At 45.8% G+C, this 16,946-nt stretch overlaps 2 protein-coding genes across 2 annotated transcripts; both read right to left on the bottom strand.

The window, feature by feature from the left end:
• On the bottom strand, nucleotides 1–4,617 carry LOC308111987 (actin, cytoplasmic 2). The gene is made up of 9 exons (XM_080467150.1): nucleotides 3,885–4,617; nucleotides 2,701–2,825; nucleotides 2,476–2,604; nucleotides 1,733–1,843; nucleotides 1,547–1,631; nucleotides 1,122–1,283; nucleotides 840–1,031; nucleotides 582–763; nucleotides 1–425 (listed from the first exon to the last, which is right to left on the bottom strand). Exons 2-9 carry the CDS (start codon nucleotides 2,821–2,823, stop codon nucleotides 282–284), a joined length of 1,128 nt encoding a protein of 375 aa, XP_080323276.1. The 5' UTR covers nucleotides 2,824–2,825; nucleotides 3,885–4,617; the 3' UTR covers nucleotides 1–281.
• A 4,872-nt stretch (nucleotides 4,618–9,489) lies between these two features.
• On the bottom strand, nucleotides 9,490–15,472 carry gstt1a (glutathione S-transferase theta 1a). The gene is made up of 5 exons (XM_080467060.1): nucleotides 15,312–15,472; nucleotides 13,696–13,783; nucleotides 13,327–13,477; nucleotides 12,550–12,726; nucleotides 9,490–11,397 (listed from the first exon to the last, which is right to left on the bottom strand). The coding sequence occupies exons 1-5, from the start codon at nucleotides 15,415–15,417 to the stop codon at nucleotides 11,200–11,202; spliced, it is 720 nt and encodes a 239-aa protein (XP_080323186.1). The 5' UTR covers nucleotides 15,418–15,472; the 3' UTR covers nucleotides 9,490–11,199.
• Nucleotides 15,473–16,946: the final 1,474 nt, after the last annotated feature.

The following is a 16,946-nucleotide window of genomic DNA, read 5'->3' as shown; positions in this document are numbered from 1 at the left end:
TGTAAACAAACGTTGACATTTTATTGGAGTGTATTCATACAGAAATGAAACAGACGCGACGAGAAGACGCGACGAATGACGCGGCGGCGGCTCCAGCTGGGCGGGAAACAGTTTGTTAAGGATCTTTTAGCCCAGATAAAACCTCACGCCGGACTCGTCAGGTTTAGACCGTCTTCTTTTGACACAGGACATGTTTCCAGCTGGATGGAGGTGCTGAGGAGCAGGTTCTTCTGCCCCACCCACTCCCACCCTCACTGGGTCAGGGAGAGGCCCGCGGGGATTTAGAAGCACTTGCGGTGGACGATGGCGGGGCCGGATTCGTCATACTCCTGCTTACTGATCCACATCTGCTGGAAGGTGGAGAGGGAGGCCAGGATGGAGCCACCGATCCAGACGGAGTACTTCCTCTCTGGGGGGGCGATGATCTGGAGGAGGGTAGAGAGACGAGCTTAGACCAAACCCAGACACGAGTTTCTCCAGGTCTCTACGATCAACCCGACCCTGCCTTTTTATTTCAAGGTCTTAGATTTCATACACAGAGTTACAGCGACAAAAACAAAAGTGGTTAACCAAACATGTACCTTGATCTTCATGGTGGGCGGGGCCAGAGCGGTGATCTCCTTCTGCATGCGGTCAGCGATGCCGGGGTACATGGTGGTGCCGCCGGACAGCACGGTGTTGGCATACAGGTCCTTACGGATGTCCACGTCGCACTTCATGATGCTGTTGAAGGTCGTCTCGTGGATTCCACACGACTCCATTCCTGAAAAGGAGACCAAGTCGTTAAGCCAACGCAGCCGAGCTCGAACCCCGCCCCGCCGTCAGGTCTGCGTACGCACCGAGGAAGGAAGGCTGGAAGAGCGCCTCTGGGCAGCGGAAGCGCTCGTTGCCGATGGTGATGACCTGCCCGTCGGGGAGCTCGTAGCTCTTCTCCAGGGAGGAGGACGAAGCCGCCGTCTGCATCTCCTGCTCGAAGTCCAGGGCAACGTAGCACAGCTTCTCCTTGATGTCACGCACGATCTCACGCTCGGCTGGAGGGCAGAGGGACAGGAACCACACCGTGAAGATTCAGAAAGACTTCAAGAGTCTCCAGAGCAAAGAAACCTGTGTGTGTGTAGTACCAGTGGTGGTGAAGCTGTAGCCTCTCTCGGTCAGGATCTTCATCAGGTAGTCTGTCAGATCTCGGCCAGCCAAGTCCAGACGCAGGATGGCGTGAGGCAGAGCGTAGCCCTCGTAGATGGGCACAGTGTGGCTGACACCGTCACCGGAGTCCAGCACAATACCTGCAAGCAAACCCAGGCACCTCTGTTACCAAAAGCTCCAAGCAACACCACCTCTCGAGTCACATGCAGTTCCTTCGATGCCCACTAGATGCTGCCCGGAGATCTAGAGGTGGCCTCTCTAGGTCCAACCTGTTCCCACTTCAACTACTGCTCAGCTGTAGACACTCTTTACAACCTGCTGTGATGAGCAGGAAGACATTGGACCTCAAACCACTAGAAGAAAAGCTTCCCGATGTTCCAGCAGAAGTAGACACGGTTCTCACCTGTGGTACGACCAGAGGCGTACAGAGACAGGACAGCCTGGATGGCCACATACATGGCGGGGGTGTTGAAGGTCTCGAACATGATCTGAAACGAGAAACGACGTCAGCTGAAGAGTCAGGCGAAGCGCAGGCGGTACGTTTAAAGGCTTCACATGGTAAGCGGCTGCCCCGAGGGCCTGAACACACCTGGGTCATCTTCTCCCTGTTGGCTTTGGGGTTGAGCGGCGCCTCGGTCAGCAGGACTGGATGCTCCTCGGGGGCAACACGCAGCTCGTTGTAGAAGGTGTGATGCCAGATCTGTGTGACAGAGCAGCAGTTTAGAGTCACTGTCGTCAGACCCTTTGACTCAAAGTGTTTGTGGGTTGAACGGTTCATGCTGGCTCAGATCTCTGAGCCAGTTTCACAGTGCTGCTGCTGCTTAAAGTTTAGGAGGATTGGGGGCTTCAGATTTCGGGCTGCCTACCGTCTGAAATAGAGCTGAAGATCGTCACAATGTTCAACTTGTTCATTAAAATGCAAGATTAAAGCATCCTGACTTGTACCCGCATATTTCGTCAAATTGTAATTTGAAACTGTCCTGATATTAAACGGTCTAATGAAATACTAACACTACATGCTGGCTCAGCCTGGACTGTTCTGGGAGAACTTCAACACGTCAAGTTTCTCTCCAATAATGAAGACAGAACGTCATGAACTTCACCCATCCTCCCTGTACCTTCCTGCAGGATCTGATCAAGAACAAGACCTTTGAGCTCCACAGACATTATGGATTGTTCTGTCCTCTCAAAGAGCCTCGAATGAAAACGTCTAAAGGCAGATCTTTTCCACCTCCAAATTTTCTTCTCATGGAGCTTTGAGTTGGACTGCAAGACTGAAAACATTCTGAAGCCAAAGTGCTGCTAACAGCAGCAGAGTTAAACCTCGCTCACCTTCTCCATGTCGTCCCAGTTGGTGACGATGCCGTGCTCGATGGGGTACTTCAGGGTCAGGATGCCTCTCTTGCTCTGGGCCTCATCACCCACGTAGCTGTCCTTCTGTCCCATTCCCACCATCACACCCTGCAAAACACACATTTAGTCCTGCGCCTTGTGGTTCTGAGACATGGTGGTACCTGGGTTTTGGGAGGGGGGGGGGGGGGGGGGGGGGGGTCTTACCTGGTGCCTGGGGCGACCCACGATGGAAGGGAAGACAGCTCGCGGAGCATCATCCCCGGCGAAACCGGCCTTGCACATACCGGAGCCGTTGTCAACGACGAGGGCGGTAATGTCTTCATCCATGTCTGAAAGGAGGAGCGGTTTCCATTAAAGACCTGCCCGGCTGTTCAGACGCAGGCTGGGCGGGGCCCAGACACCAGCAGTCACACCGGTCTAACTCTTGCCGGAGAACCTTTGTGAGCACAGAGGCTTCGGGGCCTTTCAGACAAGTTTAGACAGCTTTAAACATTCCTGCCGAGACACCCAGGGGCGGGGCTAAACACAGGGACATGGAATCTGACGGGACATGTCAATCACTGGAAAAGTTTCCGCCTGTCATTGTGTAACTGCAGGAATAGAAATCCAAGTCGACAGGAGCATATACAGGAAGAGACCAAGCAAACTGATTCTGATGCCACCTTAAAAACTGAAATTCAATGATCCATCTGTGATAAGCGACCATGCACAGAGCTGCTGCTGCTGCTGCTGCTCAAGATCTTGAGTTTAAACTCGACTGGACATGAAGAGAACCCTGTGACTGAGCTCATACTGAAGAGACAGGAACATGGAGAAACTTTAAACTGAGCCAACAAAAAGAAAAACCCAAATTTTCCCCAACTACCATTGTTAACCATTTGTATTCTTGATGCCCCCCCCCCCGCCTCACTCAACCTGTCTGGATCCACCCCAGCAGTGGGTCTTTAAATGGTTGAACTACATTTCTCTGTAGATTCAGTGGAAATAGACTTCACTCACTCCACAGGCCAGCCTGGAAGCTTTCAAATTGCGAACAAAGTTAACTTTATCATCTTAACAGTTATTCTCAGATTAACCCTTTTCAGCTCACTAAAACCAGTGTAATCAGTATAAATCAGCACTTTGAGCCATTTACACAAAACCCATTTAAGAGGGGGTGGGATGATTTAACAATTTCTGCTTAAAAAGTCTGTACAAAACTAATGACACCCATTTAATTATAGAGCAGAAATCAGCATTATTAACAGCATCAGCTGCTTATTTGAAGACTTCCACTAGTTTTATGCACAAAGAGTTAAACTTATGGGAGAGGGGAGGTGAAATCAGCTTTTCGAAAAGCAGAGAGGAGGAAGCAGCGGTGGGACGCAGCCAGAGCTGCGCCCTCGTACCTGTGCAGGTGAGTGTGGGTTGTGTCCGGAGGTGAAGTCCTGCAGGTGTGTCTTTGCCCCGGCAGTGTACCTGAATGCAGCATCACCAGCTGCACACGCGCAGCTTTTATATCCGAGCTCGAGAGGCTGCAGCTCGTCTCCATAAAAGGCAAGGTTGTGACAGGGGCCGCGCCGATTGGTCCAGGTGAGTAGGCTCTTACAGGTGAGCTCCGCTCGCGTCCTGATTGGCTGCAGGAGGCATCCGTCTCGTGCAGCAGGGGCTGCAAGAATGGAGGCCTGTGATTAGCTGCTGGCTGCAAAGGGGGGGGGGGTTGTTGTTTAGCTCCTTTTTAGGGCTCCTGTCATGAGACTGGCTGCATTTATCTGAAAGTCTTAAATTAAACTTTTCTGGATTCTTGTAGAAGCGAGGTGGAGAAGAATCATTCGCATTAAATGAATGTATTTTCTCCTCAGAGCTCTTTTACACTGTGATGCTCTAATGTCCACGTCTGACATTCACCTGCATTGCAAACTATTTAACGTGCAGCGTTTTGCCCGAGCAGACTTTAATATTCATGCACAGGGAAAGATGGGAGATCGAACCAGTGATCCCTGCTGTCCTGAAGTCTTGCAGCCACTGACGGCGCTCAGCGTCCAGCATCACAGGAGAAGATTTAATGAATGGAAACTACACTGAAACCACAGCAAGCCAAAGATCAGCTCCACTTTTCCAGGACGCAATTCAATTCAATTCAACTTTATTCATATAGCACCAAATACAACACCGTGCTTTTTACAGAGCAACACCCAACAATTCCACATGAGGAAGCACAAATGACTGGAAAGGAAAACCTCCCTCTAACAGGAAGAAGCCTGCAGAACCGGACTCAGAGGTGGAGACTTTCTGCTGTTCCGGTCGGGGTAAGAGGACAGAGGAGAGATAAGGGCAGGACAGACAGACGGAGTAGAGGGGGGGATTCAAAGCCTGGTTCGGGTGAGGGATAGGGAAGCGAAGCATGGAGGAAGCTCTGGCCTGGTCTGCAGGTCTCTGCATGTCACACATGAACCTCCTGAGGCGAAACACACGGTACAGGGCCCCTGACGGAACCAGATTCCTGCTGCTGCTGCTCTGGACTGACTATATAAGGACTGGAACTCACAGGACCTGCAGCAACGTTTTAACAGAGAAATGCTGCACACGCACACACACACACACACACACACACACACACACACACACACACACACACACACACACACACACACACACACCTTCGGCAGGTATCAGAGGGGAGCGATGTGGAGTTTAGGAACGTCCTGACCTCCGTTGTGGACTGATGTGATCAGAACCATCTGCATATAAAATCGACTCAAATCCGATTTGATTTCTTTTATATCCATCACAGGGCCCAAATTCTGAATCAGCCAAAACAACTGAGCAAAGTTTGAGTAAGTTGGTAAAGTTTATTCATAAAGCACTTTTCACAGATTTAAAAAAAAAAAAAAAAAAAAAAAACATAAAATGGGAGCAATAAAAACAAAACATAAGAATTTCATAAAATGCAAAGTGAAAGTGGGAAATGTGTATGTATTAACTGCTGTGACCATGCCACACCCAGGAAGTGAGAATTCAAATTTTAAAGTCAATTCGAAGTTTGACTGGGAGCTAATGAAGAGTTGATCAAATGGGCGTGTTTTTGTGTATTGTGGGTTGTATTGGGCGAACCTGTCAAAAGTCTTGCAGCTGAATTTTGTATGTCCTGAAGTCTGAGGACCTTAAATTGCTCTTGTTCCAGGTGGTAATTTGCAGGATTCAATAGTTCAGTTGTGGTGGAATTCCGGCTTTTTTTTGGGAGGGTCAGTTCTTTCAGATCATCTGTTTCATCCAGATCGTCTCACTTAATCTGTCTCACAGAGCTTCGGACCCCGTCCACACGAGCCAAAGCAATCTCTGTTCCCCCCCTGTCGTTCTTAAAAAGTTTCCCGTCCACGTGGGAAACATCTGAGTGCGGACATTTTCAACGCCATGGAAACTACTCAAAATGATGTAGTACACATGCCAGGCCTATAGGTGGCACTGGAACAGAGCGTGACACGGAGCGTGAAACTAAAAGAAAAATCGACAAATCAGAAAAGGGGCGGTTTGGCTTGGTTGGTAGAGCGGTTGTCGCCCAAACGGAAGGTTGCAGGTTCGATGAGTCTCGAAGTGTCCTTGAGCAAGAACTGAACCCTAAACTGCTCCCATTGGAGTGACAGTGCCTTGCATTGCTGTGCTTGTGTGTGAATGTGCTTAACATTCACCCATTAATGAATGTGAATAATGCTCACGCAGTTGAAAAGCGTTATATAAGTGAAGTCCATTTGCCAAATCTAAGAAATAACTAATAAATAGCATCAGTCTCTCGTGCAGCTCGATCTGGAGCATGTAGTCAGCCATTGTTGTTGTTAAGTGGGTCGATGACATCATCGTTTTCAGCAAATGTGCGTTTTGCCCATCCGTCTTTTTTATTTGGGCTTCAGGCTGAAGAACCAGCAGGAACACCTTCAGCGCCGACACTGGAAAAACAATAATGCACAACTTTACCAAAACCCCACCACACAAAGACTCGGAAACTTTTCATTTTTTTTTACAGATTCAGGACACCGTTGTTGTGCAATTCAGAGATTAAATTTGATTCAATTTAAATTAGATTAAAGTTTAAGTTCAGTTCAAAGGCATCATGTCTGGACCTGTAGGGATGAAGAAGTTATTTCCTCATTAAACATCACTATTTGAACAGTAGACAGACTGAATCTACGAGCCTCCTGACTCTGTAGATTAGGATCTGTACGCATAAATGTTAGAAAAGGCGAACGACGTTTGAAGGATTGATGCTGGAAGTGAAACACCACAGGGACTCAGATCGATGCTCGTGTTTTCTATCTCCTACTATTTAATGATAAAAGCAATCCCTTTTCTTTACAGGAAATCCAAATCTCATCCATCCATTTTCTCCCTCTTATCCGTTTCCGGCTCACGGGGGTGGCAGTCTGAGCACTGTCACCCAGATCACATTGCACCAATTAAGAACCTGTCCTGCGGGTGGTGAGCCCACAGGAAGGTGGCGCCCGGCGTGGCATTACCTTGAGATTGTGGGTCTCATGCTCTACCAACTGAGCTACCCAGGAAATCCAAATCTCTCCCCAAAAAATACAGTTTTAACAGAAACTCTCAGTTCTTTTAAACGGAATGCTGCAATGAGAGAGTAAAACCTGGGAAAGATTCAGTCGAGGCTGTTGTGTATCGGGTGTAATTGTAACTCTTCAAAACAAACAGAATCACGTGTGAGTGAAGAAACTTAAAGCTTGTTTGGCTGTAGTTTTTGTTTTTTTATGTTTTCATTGAAGAGCAGAAGTTCGTCTGTCCCTCCATGAAACCTGGTCCAAACATGTTCCCTCAGATTTTACCGTCCGTCCATAACACAATTCAGCAACACTCCCCTATATATAAAAAAAATATAGAACTTAAAGAGAATTAAAACTTTTTTTTGTGGTTTTTAGCAAGAGTAAAACAATTTTCCCTTCACATTCAATTTCTATGAATTCCTGCAAAGAAAATCACTTCAAAAATCCTGCTTATTTAATTGAAGATTTTGAGAAAGTGAGCCTTTAAAATCAGGTTGTTTTTGCCCATGAGACGACGGAGGGGCTGATTTTGGCGGCGTCTTTGAACGTCTGTGCTCACTCTCATTCATCCTACCAGGAAGCGTCTCCAAGCAGTCCAATCAGGTCCACTGCAAAAGGTTTTCCCGCGTCATTACGAGCCCTCGTCAGTTCACCCTGTTAACTAGACCGTGGTTAGCTTTTGTTCAGGGCGTCATCAGCCAAAATAGTTTGAATGCTTGAGCTTCCAAACTGTTGATTAAACTAGTAACAGCATCGCTCTGAGATCACTGTGACTGAGCAAACACCGCGAGCTGAAGGTTGAAATGCCGGCGAGAAAAAAAACCTGTTTGTTAGGAAAACATGTCGAACGCTTCGGAGTGAATTCAGGTCAAATTACAACACTGTCACAATAACCAGGTTAGTGCTGTGGGTGGTTGAATCTGTCAGGTGACTGAGTTACTCCTTCAACAGGACAAACATTCACACACTCGAAATATTTTGACCCCGTTTACACGTCAGCGTTTTTAAGTGAAACCAGAAAACGGCTAACCGCTATCATGCTAGCGATGCTAACTCGGTCCCACAAACCGAAGGTCTGCGCTCTATGGAGTGTAGTTCTAGTTTTATCTGTGCAAATCAAAAAGCATCTCTCAGTGTTTTAAGTATTTTGAAGTTGGGACAAGTGTCCTACGATTTGAAATTTTTAATTATGCCCCCCCCCCCCCCCCAAGGTGACTTACAACGGGGACGTCAAAACTGGCCGCCGGCGTCCTGCATGTTTTAGGTGTTGTGCAGCTGGAACACACCTGATTCCATTTTGGGTGTCGGTTTACATTAAAATGGTGCTTAAAGTCCTTGAAAATGCAACTTTTTGACATGCTACAGCTCTGTGGAAACGGGTAAAACGCAACTGTTTCCATAGAAACGGGCATCATTTACAAGACATTGCCGTGTAAACGCTAAAGATTTCTGAAACGAAAAGCACATTTGAAACAAATAAAATCTGATTCATATGTTAACATCTTATGTCATCCTCTCTCCTCTAGTCTTTCTCTCTCTGCTTTGTCTTCTCTGCTCTCTCTAACTCCCTCCAGGTTTTTCACTGTTCATGTTGGATTGTTGGTTTTCCTGTTCTCGTTTGTGTTGTGAAACGTTCAAACAAATGGCGGCATCGGCAGGTTGGATGAATGTCAATTAGAATACAGCTCATGAGTGAGGCAGAAAGTCCTTCGAGCGTCGGTGTTGCCACGTCTGTCGCCCAGTTTTCCCACAGGAAAAGCGCCAGCGCCCGCTTCTTGCCTCTACCTGTGTGACTTTACAGTCCACATTCTCCGGCTGGTTCAGGCCTGTCAGCGTGTCTTCCAGCACCACGGCCCCTCCTGCCTCCAACCGCCTGACACAAACACCAAAAAAGGTGTGAGCACACGCAACAGGCAACTTCCTGTGGAGGCCGAACGTCACAGTGGCAGGGGAGGCAGGATTGCTCTGCGCCCTGAACCAAAAGGATCTGCAAAGACTGGGAACCTGCAGCATGGAGACGCCTCCTGCTGGCAGCAGGTCTGTCTGAACCGTCTGACTGAGAGGGAACAGAAATCCCGTGGTTCAAAGGACACAGGAACATTTATCAAGAGGACTAATTGGGGATCTAAGGGGGTCACCATACACCAACGTCTCCTTTCACTCACTGCAATTTATTTATTTTTGGCCATTTAGTCCTCTGTAGTTTTTATCACCCGCGATCAGTTTTGAGAAGTGGAAAGTTCTTGATTGTTTGACCATATCATTGTAGAGTTTGAGTTGTTCACTGGGGATCTGATGATGACGAGTTCATTTATTTTTCCGCCATTTCCTTTCTGCACTCCTGCATTGCCTCTTCAGTCAGAGGCAGAGGTTTGTTTTCAATGATTTGAGCCACTGAATCAAGACTAGATGTCAATTTACTGTTAAAACTATTTACAATAAAATCACAAGAAGCAGGAGTGCATTATGAAATTGTTATTGTATTTGGCATGTATGATAGATAACAAGTCTGTGAATTCACTGATAAAAGCAGATGCATATTCGGGGGTCTGCTAATTGTAATACATCAAATCTGAGGGCTGCTAAAAACGTTCAAAAGTGGCAAAACCGCACAAAGAGATGTCCTTTTTTTAAAAAGGGTAGTTGCAAGTAATTGAGGCGGTGCCACCACCTTTTTTCCCCCTCCCCTAACTGAAAACAGAAAGTGAAACTTCTGTGGAGGAGCCTCTGTGGGAACAGCTGGAGCATCAGAGCCACGGTTCAGTGAAAAACAGGTAGTCGAGTTTATTATCTAAAAAAAGATCATTTACTGACACAGCTGGTGTGTGTGTGTGTGTGTGTGTGTGTGGCATGTTATGAAAGTCAATAATAATGGCATCATATCCAAATTCTATATTCACAAACCTCATATGGTAAAATCCCCGCCATCATCATGACCTGCTTTCCGAAATGACTTGGCTCTGCTCTTCAAATGTATAACTGACGTAAACACTGCCCGGGCTTTGTTTTCTCATATCAGAATACAATTTATTGTAATCTCCTTGTTTTACTTGTGTTTTTGTTTATCTTTATAATGTGGTTCTTATTTTATTTTTATCGTTGTTTGTTTGTTTCTCTTAACGTATGTATAGATATACATCTTACTGATTTTCTGAATGCAAATATATACAAATCCTTTGTTTTTTGAAATATCACAAGTCATATCTTCCATAATGGAGGTGTTTTTTTCAAACTCATATTTAAGATGTTTATAATTGAATATCAAATTCTGTGAATTTTCTTTTGTTTGTTCTACTGTTCAATTGTTCTGATTCTTTAAAAAAATAATAATAATAATGTGTGTGTGCAGTGTCCGGATGTCTACTCTGAGTTTTTCCAGAATGTGGTTTTTCGTCTGTTTCCATGACGACGGAACCCGAGGGTTTTCAGTGGTCCCCGCGCCACTCGTGTAAACTGACACACAAAACGCTGTAAAAGATTTACGTTTGAAATCATTGCTGTGTAAACCGGCCCGTAGACCACTGGTACAACATGAAAACTTTCAGTCAGTTGACCCGTCAGATAGTTATCATCAACCGAGTCTTAAAAACCTTCATTGTTTCAGTTAACTCGGCGAATTTCATGCAATACGTCGGCTCTTTCTTCAGAACAGACGAATGGGATCATCTGGTGGTTAACCTCAAGTACCGCATTGGGATGAGTTAATTCAAGAATGTAGAATCCCAGAAAAATATACGAGTTACGTTTACAATAAAGTATTTCTCTCTAAAGTAAGTTGAATAAACAGATGCAAGCCTTAGATATTTTTCTCAGTTATTACATTTAAAATGAAAGTCAAATGTGCTTAAATTTACCTCCCTCAACTCTCCATTTGCTAAAAAAATCCTTTTCCCATTAGTGTGTAGGGTCGGCTCGTGGCGTACGATCAATGGTGGCACGGTGGTGCAGTGGTTAGCGCTCTCACCTCACAGCGAGAAAACCCCCGTTTCAAATCCAGCCTGGCCTTCCTGTGTGGAGTTTGCATGAAGTGAAGTGATTTTATTTGAAATGCAGATGAGCAGAACTTTGAAAACAAAGAAAATTATTATTTTTCCCTGTGATGAATCTGCAGAGGATTTCTGGTGGCAGAGATAAACCAGTCGTACACCCAGGAGAGGTTTATTATCGGGGTTCAGGTGAAGACCTTCTGAAACTGAGGCTTCAGCAGGGCCAGGTAGGCCTTGTCCACCTTCGCCATGGAGCTGCTCACGTCCAGGAGGACGTCGTGAGCTTCGGCAAACAGCTTCTCCCCGACCTCCTTCTTCACCGCGTCCCGCCAGGCGCTCAGCTTCGGGCGGCCTTCGAACACGTCGATGCCACTTCCGACGGGCTGGAGGGAAAAGACGTGAAGCTCAGACTCCACATGGACCGTGGGCTGATTTCATCATGCTACATGCTAAAGAGTTTCAGGGCCCAGTGACGCTACATGCTAAACATAAATCTGACTGATGCACTCATCAACGGTGAGCTCCGTCCCTCCGTCGCACTGCGCTATGCTACTGTAGCGGTGACATAGCGTCGATGCAGGAGCTGTGTGTGTGTGTGTGTGTGTGTCTGAGCTCGAGTTCAGCTGGAGTGCTTCCATCAGACCTGCTTCTCACCATCTTCACGCTGTAAAACCATCTGCCTGGCTTTGTTCGCCCACAGGAAGTCTTCCTCCTCACAAAGCTGGGAGATCAGACGACAAACACCTGAGATCTGATCTCAGCATCCAGTTTCAGTCCTTCGTCCCTCGGCTTTGTGTTACTGCATTAAACTGGCAGCGTTGGACATCATTTGAGCTCTGAACGTTGAAAGGTGTGCGAGTGTGTGTTGGATCGAAGGAATATTCCTGGTCACCAGCCCGGTGAAGACTCCTCATCAGTCGAGTTGGTCTGAAGCTTCCCGTCAACCACTTTAACCACCGTTTGTGTTTCCTGTGATCATCTGACTTTAATTTTTTATTTTTTTCTCGGATTAGTTTCTTTTAATTTTATTGTAAAGTACTGCAAATTTTGCAAGTGTTTGAGTGGTGCTCTATAAATACGTTTGCCCTGCATTAAACAAAAGATTGTTTCTTTTTGTGTCTCTGGATTCCTAAAGCCTTCATTTATTATATCATTTATTTAAACTTCACCGACCCACCGTCTTCGTACCAACAGATGAGAAGAAGCACAGAGACCGCTTTTTTTAAAGTATGAGTACTAACCTTTAGCCGATACAAGCACTTTTTAAATGCCATCAAGCCTGACTTAAACTCCATAAGCAAGTGATATGTGAAGTCTCTACTTTGCCATGAACCACCAGTACACAGCCAGTACACATAACGCAGAACGGAAACTACTGAGCGACATTGTTCTAACTCTGACGGTCCAAATGTCTCCGGTGATTAAGTTGCAGGTGTTGTACAAAATATCTTTCTCTTCCAAAAAAACTGCAGATAACTTTGGAACTCGATCATCAGAGTATCCAGAGCCAGTGAGACCAGGAGAAACCACATTACCTGCATGATCTCCACGATGGCCACCAGATCAGCCACCGAGATTTTGTCTCCGGCGATGAAGGGTCTGTTCTGAAGGAAGAAGTTCTCCAGCAGGTCCACAGACTTCTTCAGGTCCTCCATGGCGGCGTCCATCTTCTCCGGAGGGACCTCGGCGTCCATCATGAGAGGGTAGAAGTACTGCCCGGACACAAACACAACACCTGACATCTTCTGAGCAGCGACATCGGAAAACCACACCGCTCAGGAGCCACGCGTTCACAAACGGATAAAGTCCAACGTGTCAAATCTAAAAAATCTAATCGTCTCGTGATACATTAGCTAAAGCCTTTTTAAAGTTGGCCAACAAGGTTACGTTTTTGTCTGCTTGTATTTCTAGATCTATTTATTGGTTTATATGTTGTTTCACCCAAATTGCATGAAATCTTCAGGGATGATTCGTCATCAGATTTTAAGACGTTAACGGCTAATCGTTTCCGAATAAATCCCAAAAAACGGAGAAAAACCCTTTCCCATACAAAGTGGATGGGAGAGGTACCTCATGAAGGAGATCAGAGTCGGTTGCCATGGAGACGCTGCCTGCTGAGTGTTTCACACGGTGATGTAGCTACCTGACCTAGCATCGACATGAGCTCACGGCTATCATGCGGACTCCGCAAAGAAATGTGGCGTTGGCGAAGGTCCACACTCTACCGAGTGTAGCTCTAGTTTCCCTTTGCTTTATACATCAGATAGTAAACATCCTGTCTTCACGTGTTGAACGAGTGAGAGGACACACACCTTGAGTAGGAAGACCTTGGAGCCGTGCGCTCGCAGGTTGGTGTGCTGCCAGGACAGGTACTCGAGAACCCGAGCCCGCCGCTGCAGGTCGGCCGGGTACCAGTGGTCGGGTCCCGGGTGCTTCTGGGCCATGTACTGCAGGATGGCCACGCTGCACAAAGATCAGGAGGGACATGATCCTACAAACTGTCCCAGTGATCTGGGAAATATTCTGACAACACTGAACAGCTTTGCTTCTCTGTGGAGATCAATTCTGCATCTCGCAAAACGTCACACGTCTTTTACAGACTAGAAAGTATCACCGACAAAAGGTTTTAAAAAAAGAAGAGTCCAGCTTCATGAACAACCTGAAACTCTACGTATTTTTACCTCTCGGTCAGGATGAAGTTTCCATCCTTCATGACAGGAACCTTTCGAACCATGCTGGTTTTCCCAAAGTCCTCGCTGTACTGCTGACCTGCATCACAGACAGAACGACAGACAGACAGATTTATCTCTGCTTTACACTCTTCAGATTCCTTTCATTATTCCATTAGAATGTGCCGTCTCGTCACGTCATCATAATCATCCACAAATTGAAGTGATTAATGATGACGACTCGCTAGATAATTACCAGGTGCAGTAAAAACACGACTTTAAAAAAGGCCAAATGTCACCACCGCGCCAGATGATTGAGTTTAAAGAGCACAGAGTGTAGAAGAATTATGTGACGTGACGTCAGCTGACCGCAGGAAGTGGCTCCTCGTCGGTCCTCTGACGTGACCGGGAATCGAACCCAGACACCAGCGCAGAAAATCACATGACTTCAATGTCTCTGTTCAGGTATATCTGCATGATTTACAGCCCTGAGCAGGGGGGGGGGGGGGAATCACATGTCCCAACATTTGTAGGAGGTTGAAATTAAACCAACAACGTAGACCCGATATCAGCGCACTGAAATATTACATTTTAATAATATAATCTGCTCACATGGAAGCGAAACTGCTCTGCTGGAGTTTGTAAATTAGAGCTGCAGTTTACAAGGGTGAAAAAAACACCCTTGTTTAGGGTCCTTGTCCATTTGGAAGATCCAAGCTTTAACTTCCTGGCTGACGTCTTGAGATCTTGCTTCAATCTTTCCTCATGATGCAAAACAGCCCCAGAACATGATGCTGCCACCTCCGTGCTTCACAGTATGACCAAACGTAGCTCTTGTTCCGGGGTTGATTCACATGTTTTGGTCCAACACGTCTTCATCTGGGACCCAGAACTCGCCTCCTCTCCGAGCGGTGTGATGGCTGGACATTCCCACGGTGTTTATACTTTCATATAATTCTTTGAATAGATGAACTTTGCACCTTCATGCATCTGGAAATTGTACCCAAAGATGAACCAGACTTTGTGGAGCTCCAAGATTCTCTTCCTGATATCTTGGCTCTCATGATGTCAAAGAGTGAAGCAGTGTGTTTCAGGTGTGGCCTTAAACAAAATAAACATCCCCAGGGGTGCCTCCAATTAACACACATGGTGCCAGTCATCGGTCTCATTACTGTGGCATTTAGCAAATAGAAATTATTTTTGGGAAGCTTCACTGACCTAAACTAGGAGAAGTTTAGTCTGAGTGGAGGAAAATGGTCTTTTATTCTGGCGGAGTGTCTGAAATCTGAAGAAAAATCTGACTTCAATCTGTCTGAAGTGTTTCTATTGCTTCTTTTTCTCTTTAAAGCATTCAGAGGAGGTTATTGTCCTTGTTCTGCCTCTTCAGTCCCTGTGGAGACCCCCTCCCCCTGTTTTTCCTCCCCTGCCTGCTCTTCCCTCTACTGCTCCTCCCTCCCCCTGGTCTCACTTCTCCTTCTCTTCGTCCTCCTGCCCCCCCAAACCTCCCCACAAGTTTCATAACAACACTACTTTGGAGATCATTAACTCTGCTCAGTGTGTGTGTGTGTGTGTGTGTGTGTGTGTGTGTGTGTGTGTGTGTGTGTGTGTGTGTGTGTGTGTGTGTGTACCTGCAGACAGATCCACAAGCTTGAACTCAAAGGGAATTTTCAGCAGTTTAGCAAACATGAAGACTGAGCGGCAGGGTTGAGAGTGCAGGTCCAGGTACAGCTCCATGTTTCCAGGCAGTTTCCAGGCAGTTCCTCCAGCTGTTTCAGGCTCCAGGCGCTGTGGCTCTGCCTCCAGACTCTGCCCCCTCTTATAAGGACAGCTGAGCTCAACTCCGCCTCCAAACAAACTGAAGAAAAGTTCATCAGCAGAGGTCAATCAAGGTTTCAGTCATTCACATTTATACCCCCCACTGGCTTTATATATATATATATTTATTTTTGGGGGGGGGGGGAAATACATATAAATATTCCGATAACAGGGACGACTGTGATGAATGAGTCCTCAGCGTTACACCAAATCCGTTTTTTTCTTTACTTTTTCTTTTCATATCATGACGTATTTATTCTTAGAAAATTTAACCCTTTGGATGCACATTTTGACTATAATGACTGTGATCTTTAAAAGTGCCACTTCTCAGAGTGAAGGTTTGGTTGGTCATTTCAAGTGGCGGTTAAAAAAAATATATATGTTATTTTTGGTGAAGTTATACTTCTTCCCACTCCCTTTCAGGCATGCGACTTAAATATACATCTCTGCTGTACTTCATTGTTCATTCACTGTTTGTTTGGTGAATCATTTTTGGTTGGGTGGTGTGTGCACTGTTGACTTTGATATTTGATTTTGAGCACGTCCGAAAGAAAAAAAGGAAATGAAACTTTTAAAGGCGAGTGTGTGTGTTGCCGTGGTAACTTATCTGAAACAGACGCCAGCAGTTTTACTTCACTGGAGTCATTCAGATAATAAGAAACTATTATTTCTTCTTATCATTATATACTATTATTTCTGTTATAAGGTTTCCAGCAGGTTTTCGATTCATTTCACTGTAGTTTGATTTTCCACCATGTAAACCATGACGGTCTCTGAGAAATAAACTTAAGCCTTTAAAAAAACAGTCAAATTAAAAAATACAAACAAAAGGGAGAAATGAGTCTAAGGTCCAGCCGCGGTTGGAGACCTGTTATCACACAACGTTACTTCATCTGCTCCACGGACCCGATGAATGCATGAACCACTGTGTCAAAGTGGAACCAGGACTTCAGCTTCAACTGCATTAAAAAAAAAAAAAAAAAAAAACTTGCCAGGGGAATTAAAGCACAAGCAGCGTGTCAATAAACTGTGTGACAGAAACGCGAAAACAATCCGACCTGCAGGAAGACAAAAACAGAAATCATCTCAGTGAGACAGAAGATTCAGTGGATCAATGACGAAGATCAAACCAGATTCTGTTAGTTCGTCTGGGGGTCAAAGGTCAAACTCCGCTGTGTGTCTGCAGACTGAAAGACATGCGATGTGGGGCTGAAATGTCTGAAAAGACGTGTGTTTGTGTGTGTTTATGTGTGTTTGTGTTACAAGAGCACCATCTATTGGAAAACAAAGGCAACTACATGCGTTCGCCAGAGTTCTCCCTTCAAATCAATCAACTTTAATCAATCATCTCAAATTAATTTATCGGGATTTAGACTTAGTTGGGACCGTTTCATAATAGTCTGCACTGAATATATCATAGAATATGATCTCAATATGATATATTTGCG

Source organism: Lipophrys pholis, assembly GCF_963383615.2.
Source record: "Lipophrys pholis genome assembly, chromosome: 7".
Classification (NCBI taxonomy): Eukaryota; Metazoa; Chordata; class Actinopteri; order Blenniiformes; family Blenniidae; genus Lipophrys; species Lipophrys pholis.
Note: the sequence above shows the minus strand (reverse complement) of the source record. Positions and strands in the feature narration are given on the sequence as shown.

Coding starts and splice junctions, on each gene's coding strand:
- LOC308111987 (XM_080467150.1), bottom strand. CDS start 2,823: ATGGATGAAGACATTACCGCCCTCGTCGTTGACAACGGCTCCGGTATG. Junction 2,605..2,700: donor TGGGTCGCCCCAGGCACCAG/GTAAGACCCCCC, acceptor TGTGTTTTGCAG/GGTGTGATGGTGGGAATGGG. Junction 1,284..1,546: donor CGCCTCTGGTCGTACCACAG/GTGAGAACCGTG, acceptor GTTTGCTTGCAG/GTATTGTGCTGGACTCCGGT.
- gstt1a (XM_080467060.1), bottom strand. CDS start 15,417: ATGGAGCTGTACCTGGACCTGCACTCTCAACCCTGCCGCTCAGTCTTC. Junction 12,727..13,326: donor CCAAGGTCTTCCTACTCAAG/GTGTGTGTCCTC, acceptor GTGTCCGGGCAG/TACTTCTACCCTCTCATGAT. Junction 11,398..12,549: donor CCATCGTGGAGATCATGCAG/GTAATGTGGTTT, acceptor TTTTCCCTCCAG/CCCGTCGGAAGTGGCATCGA.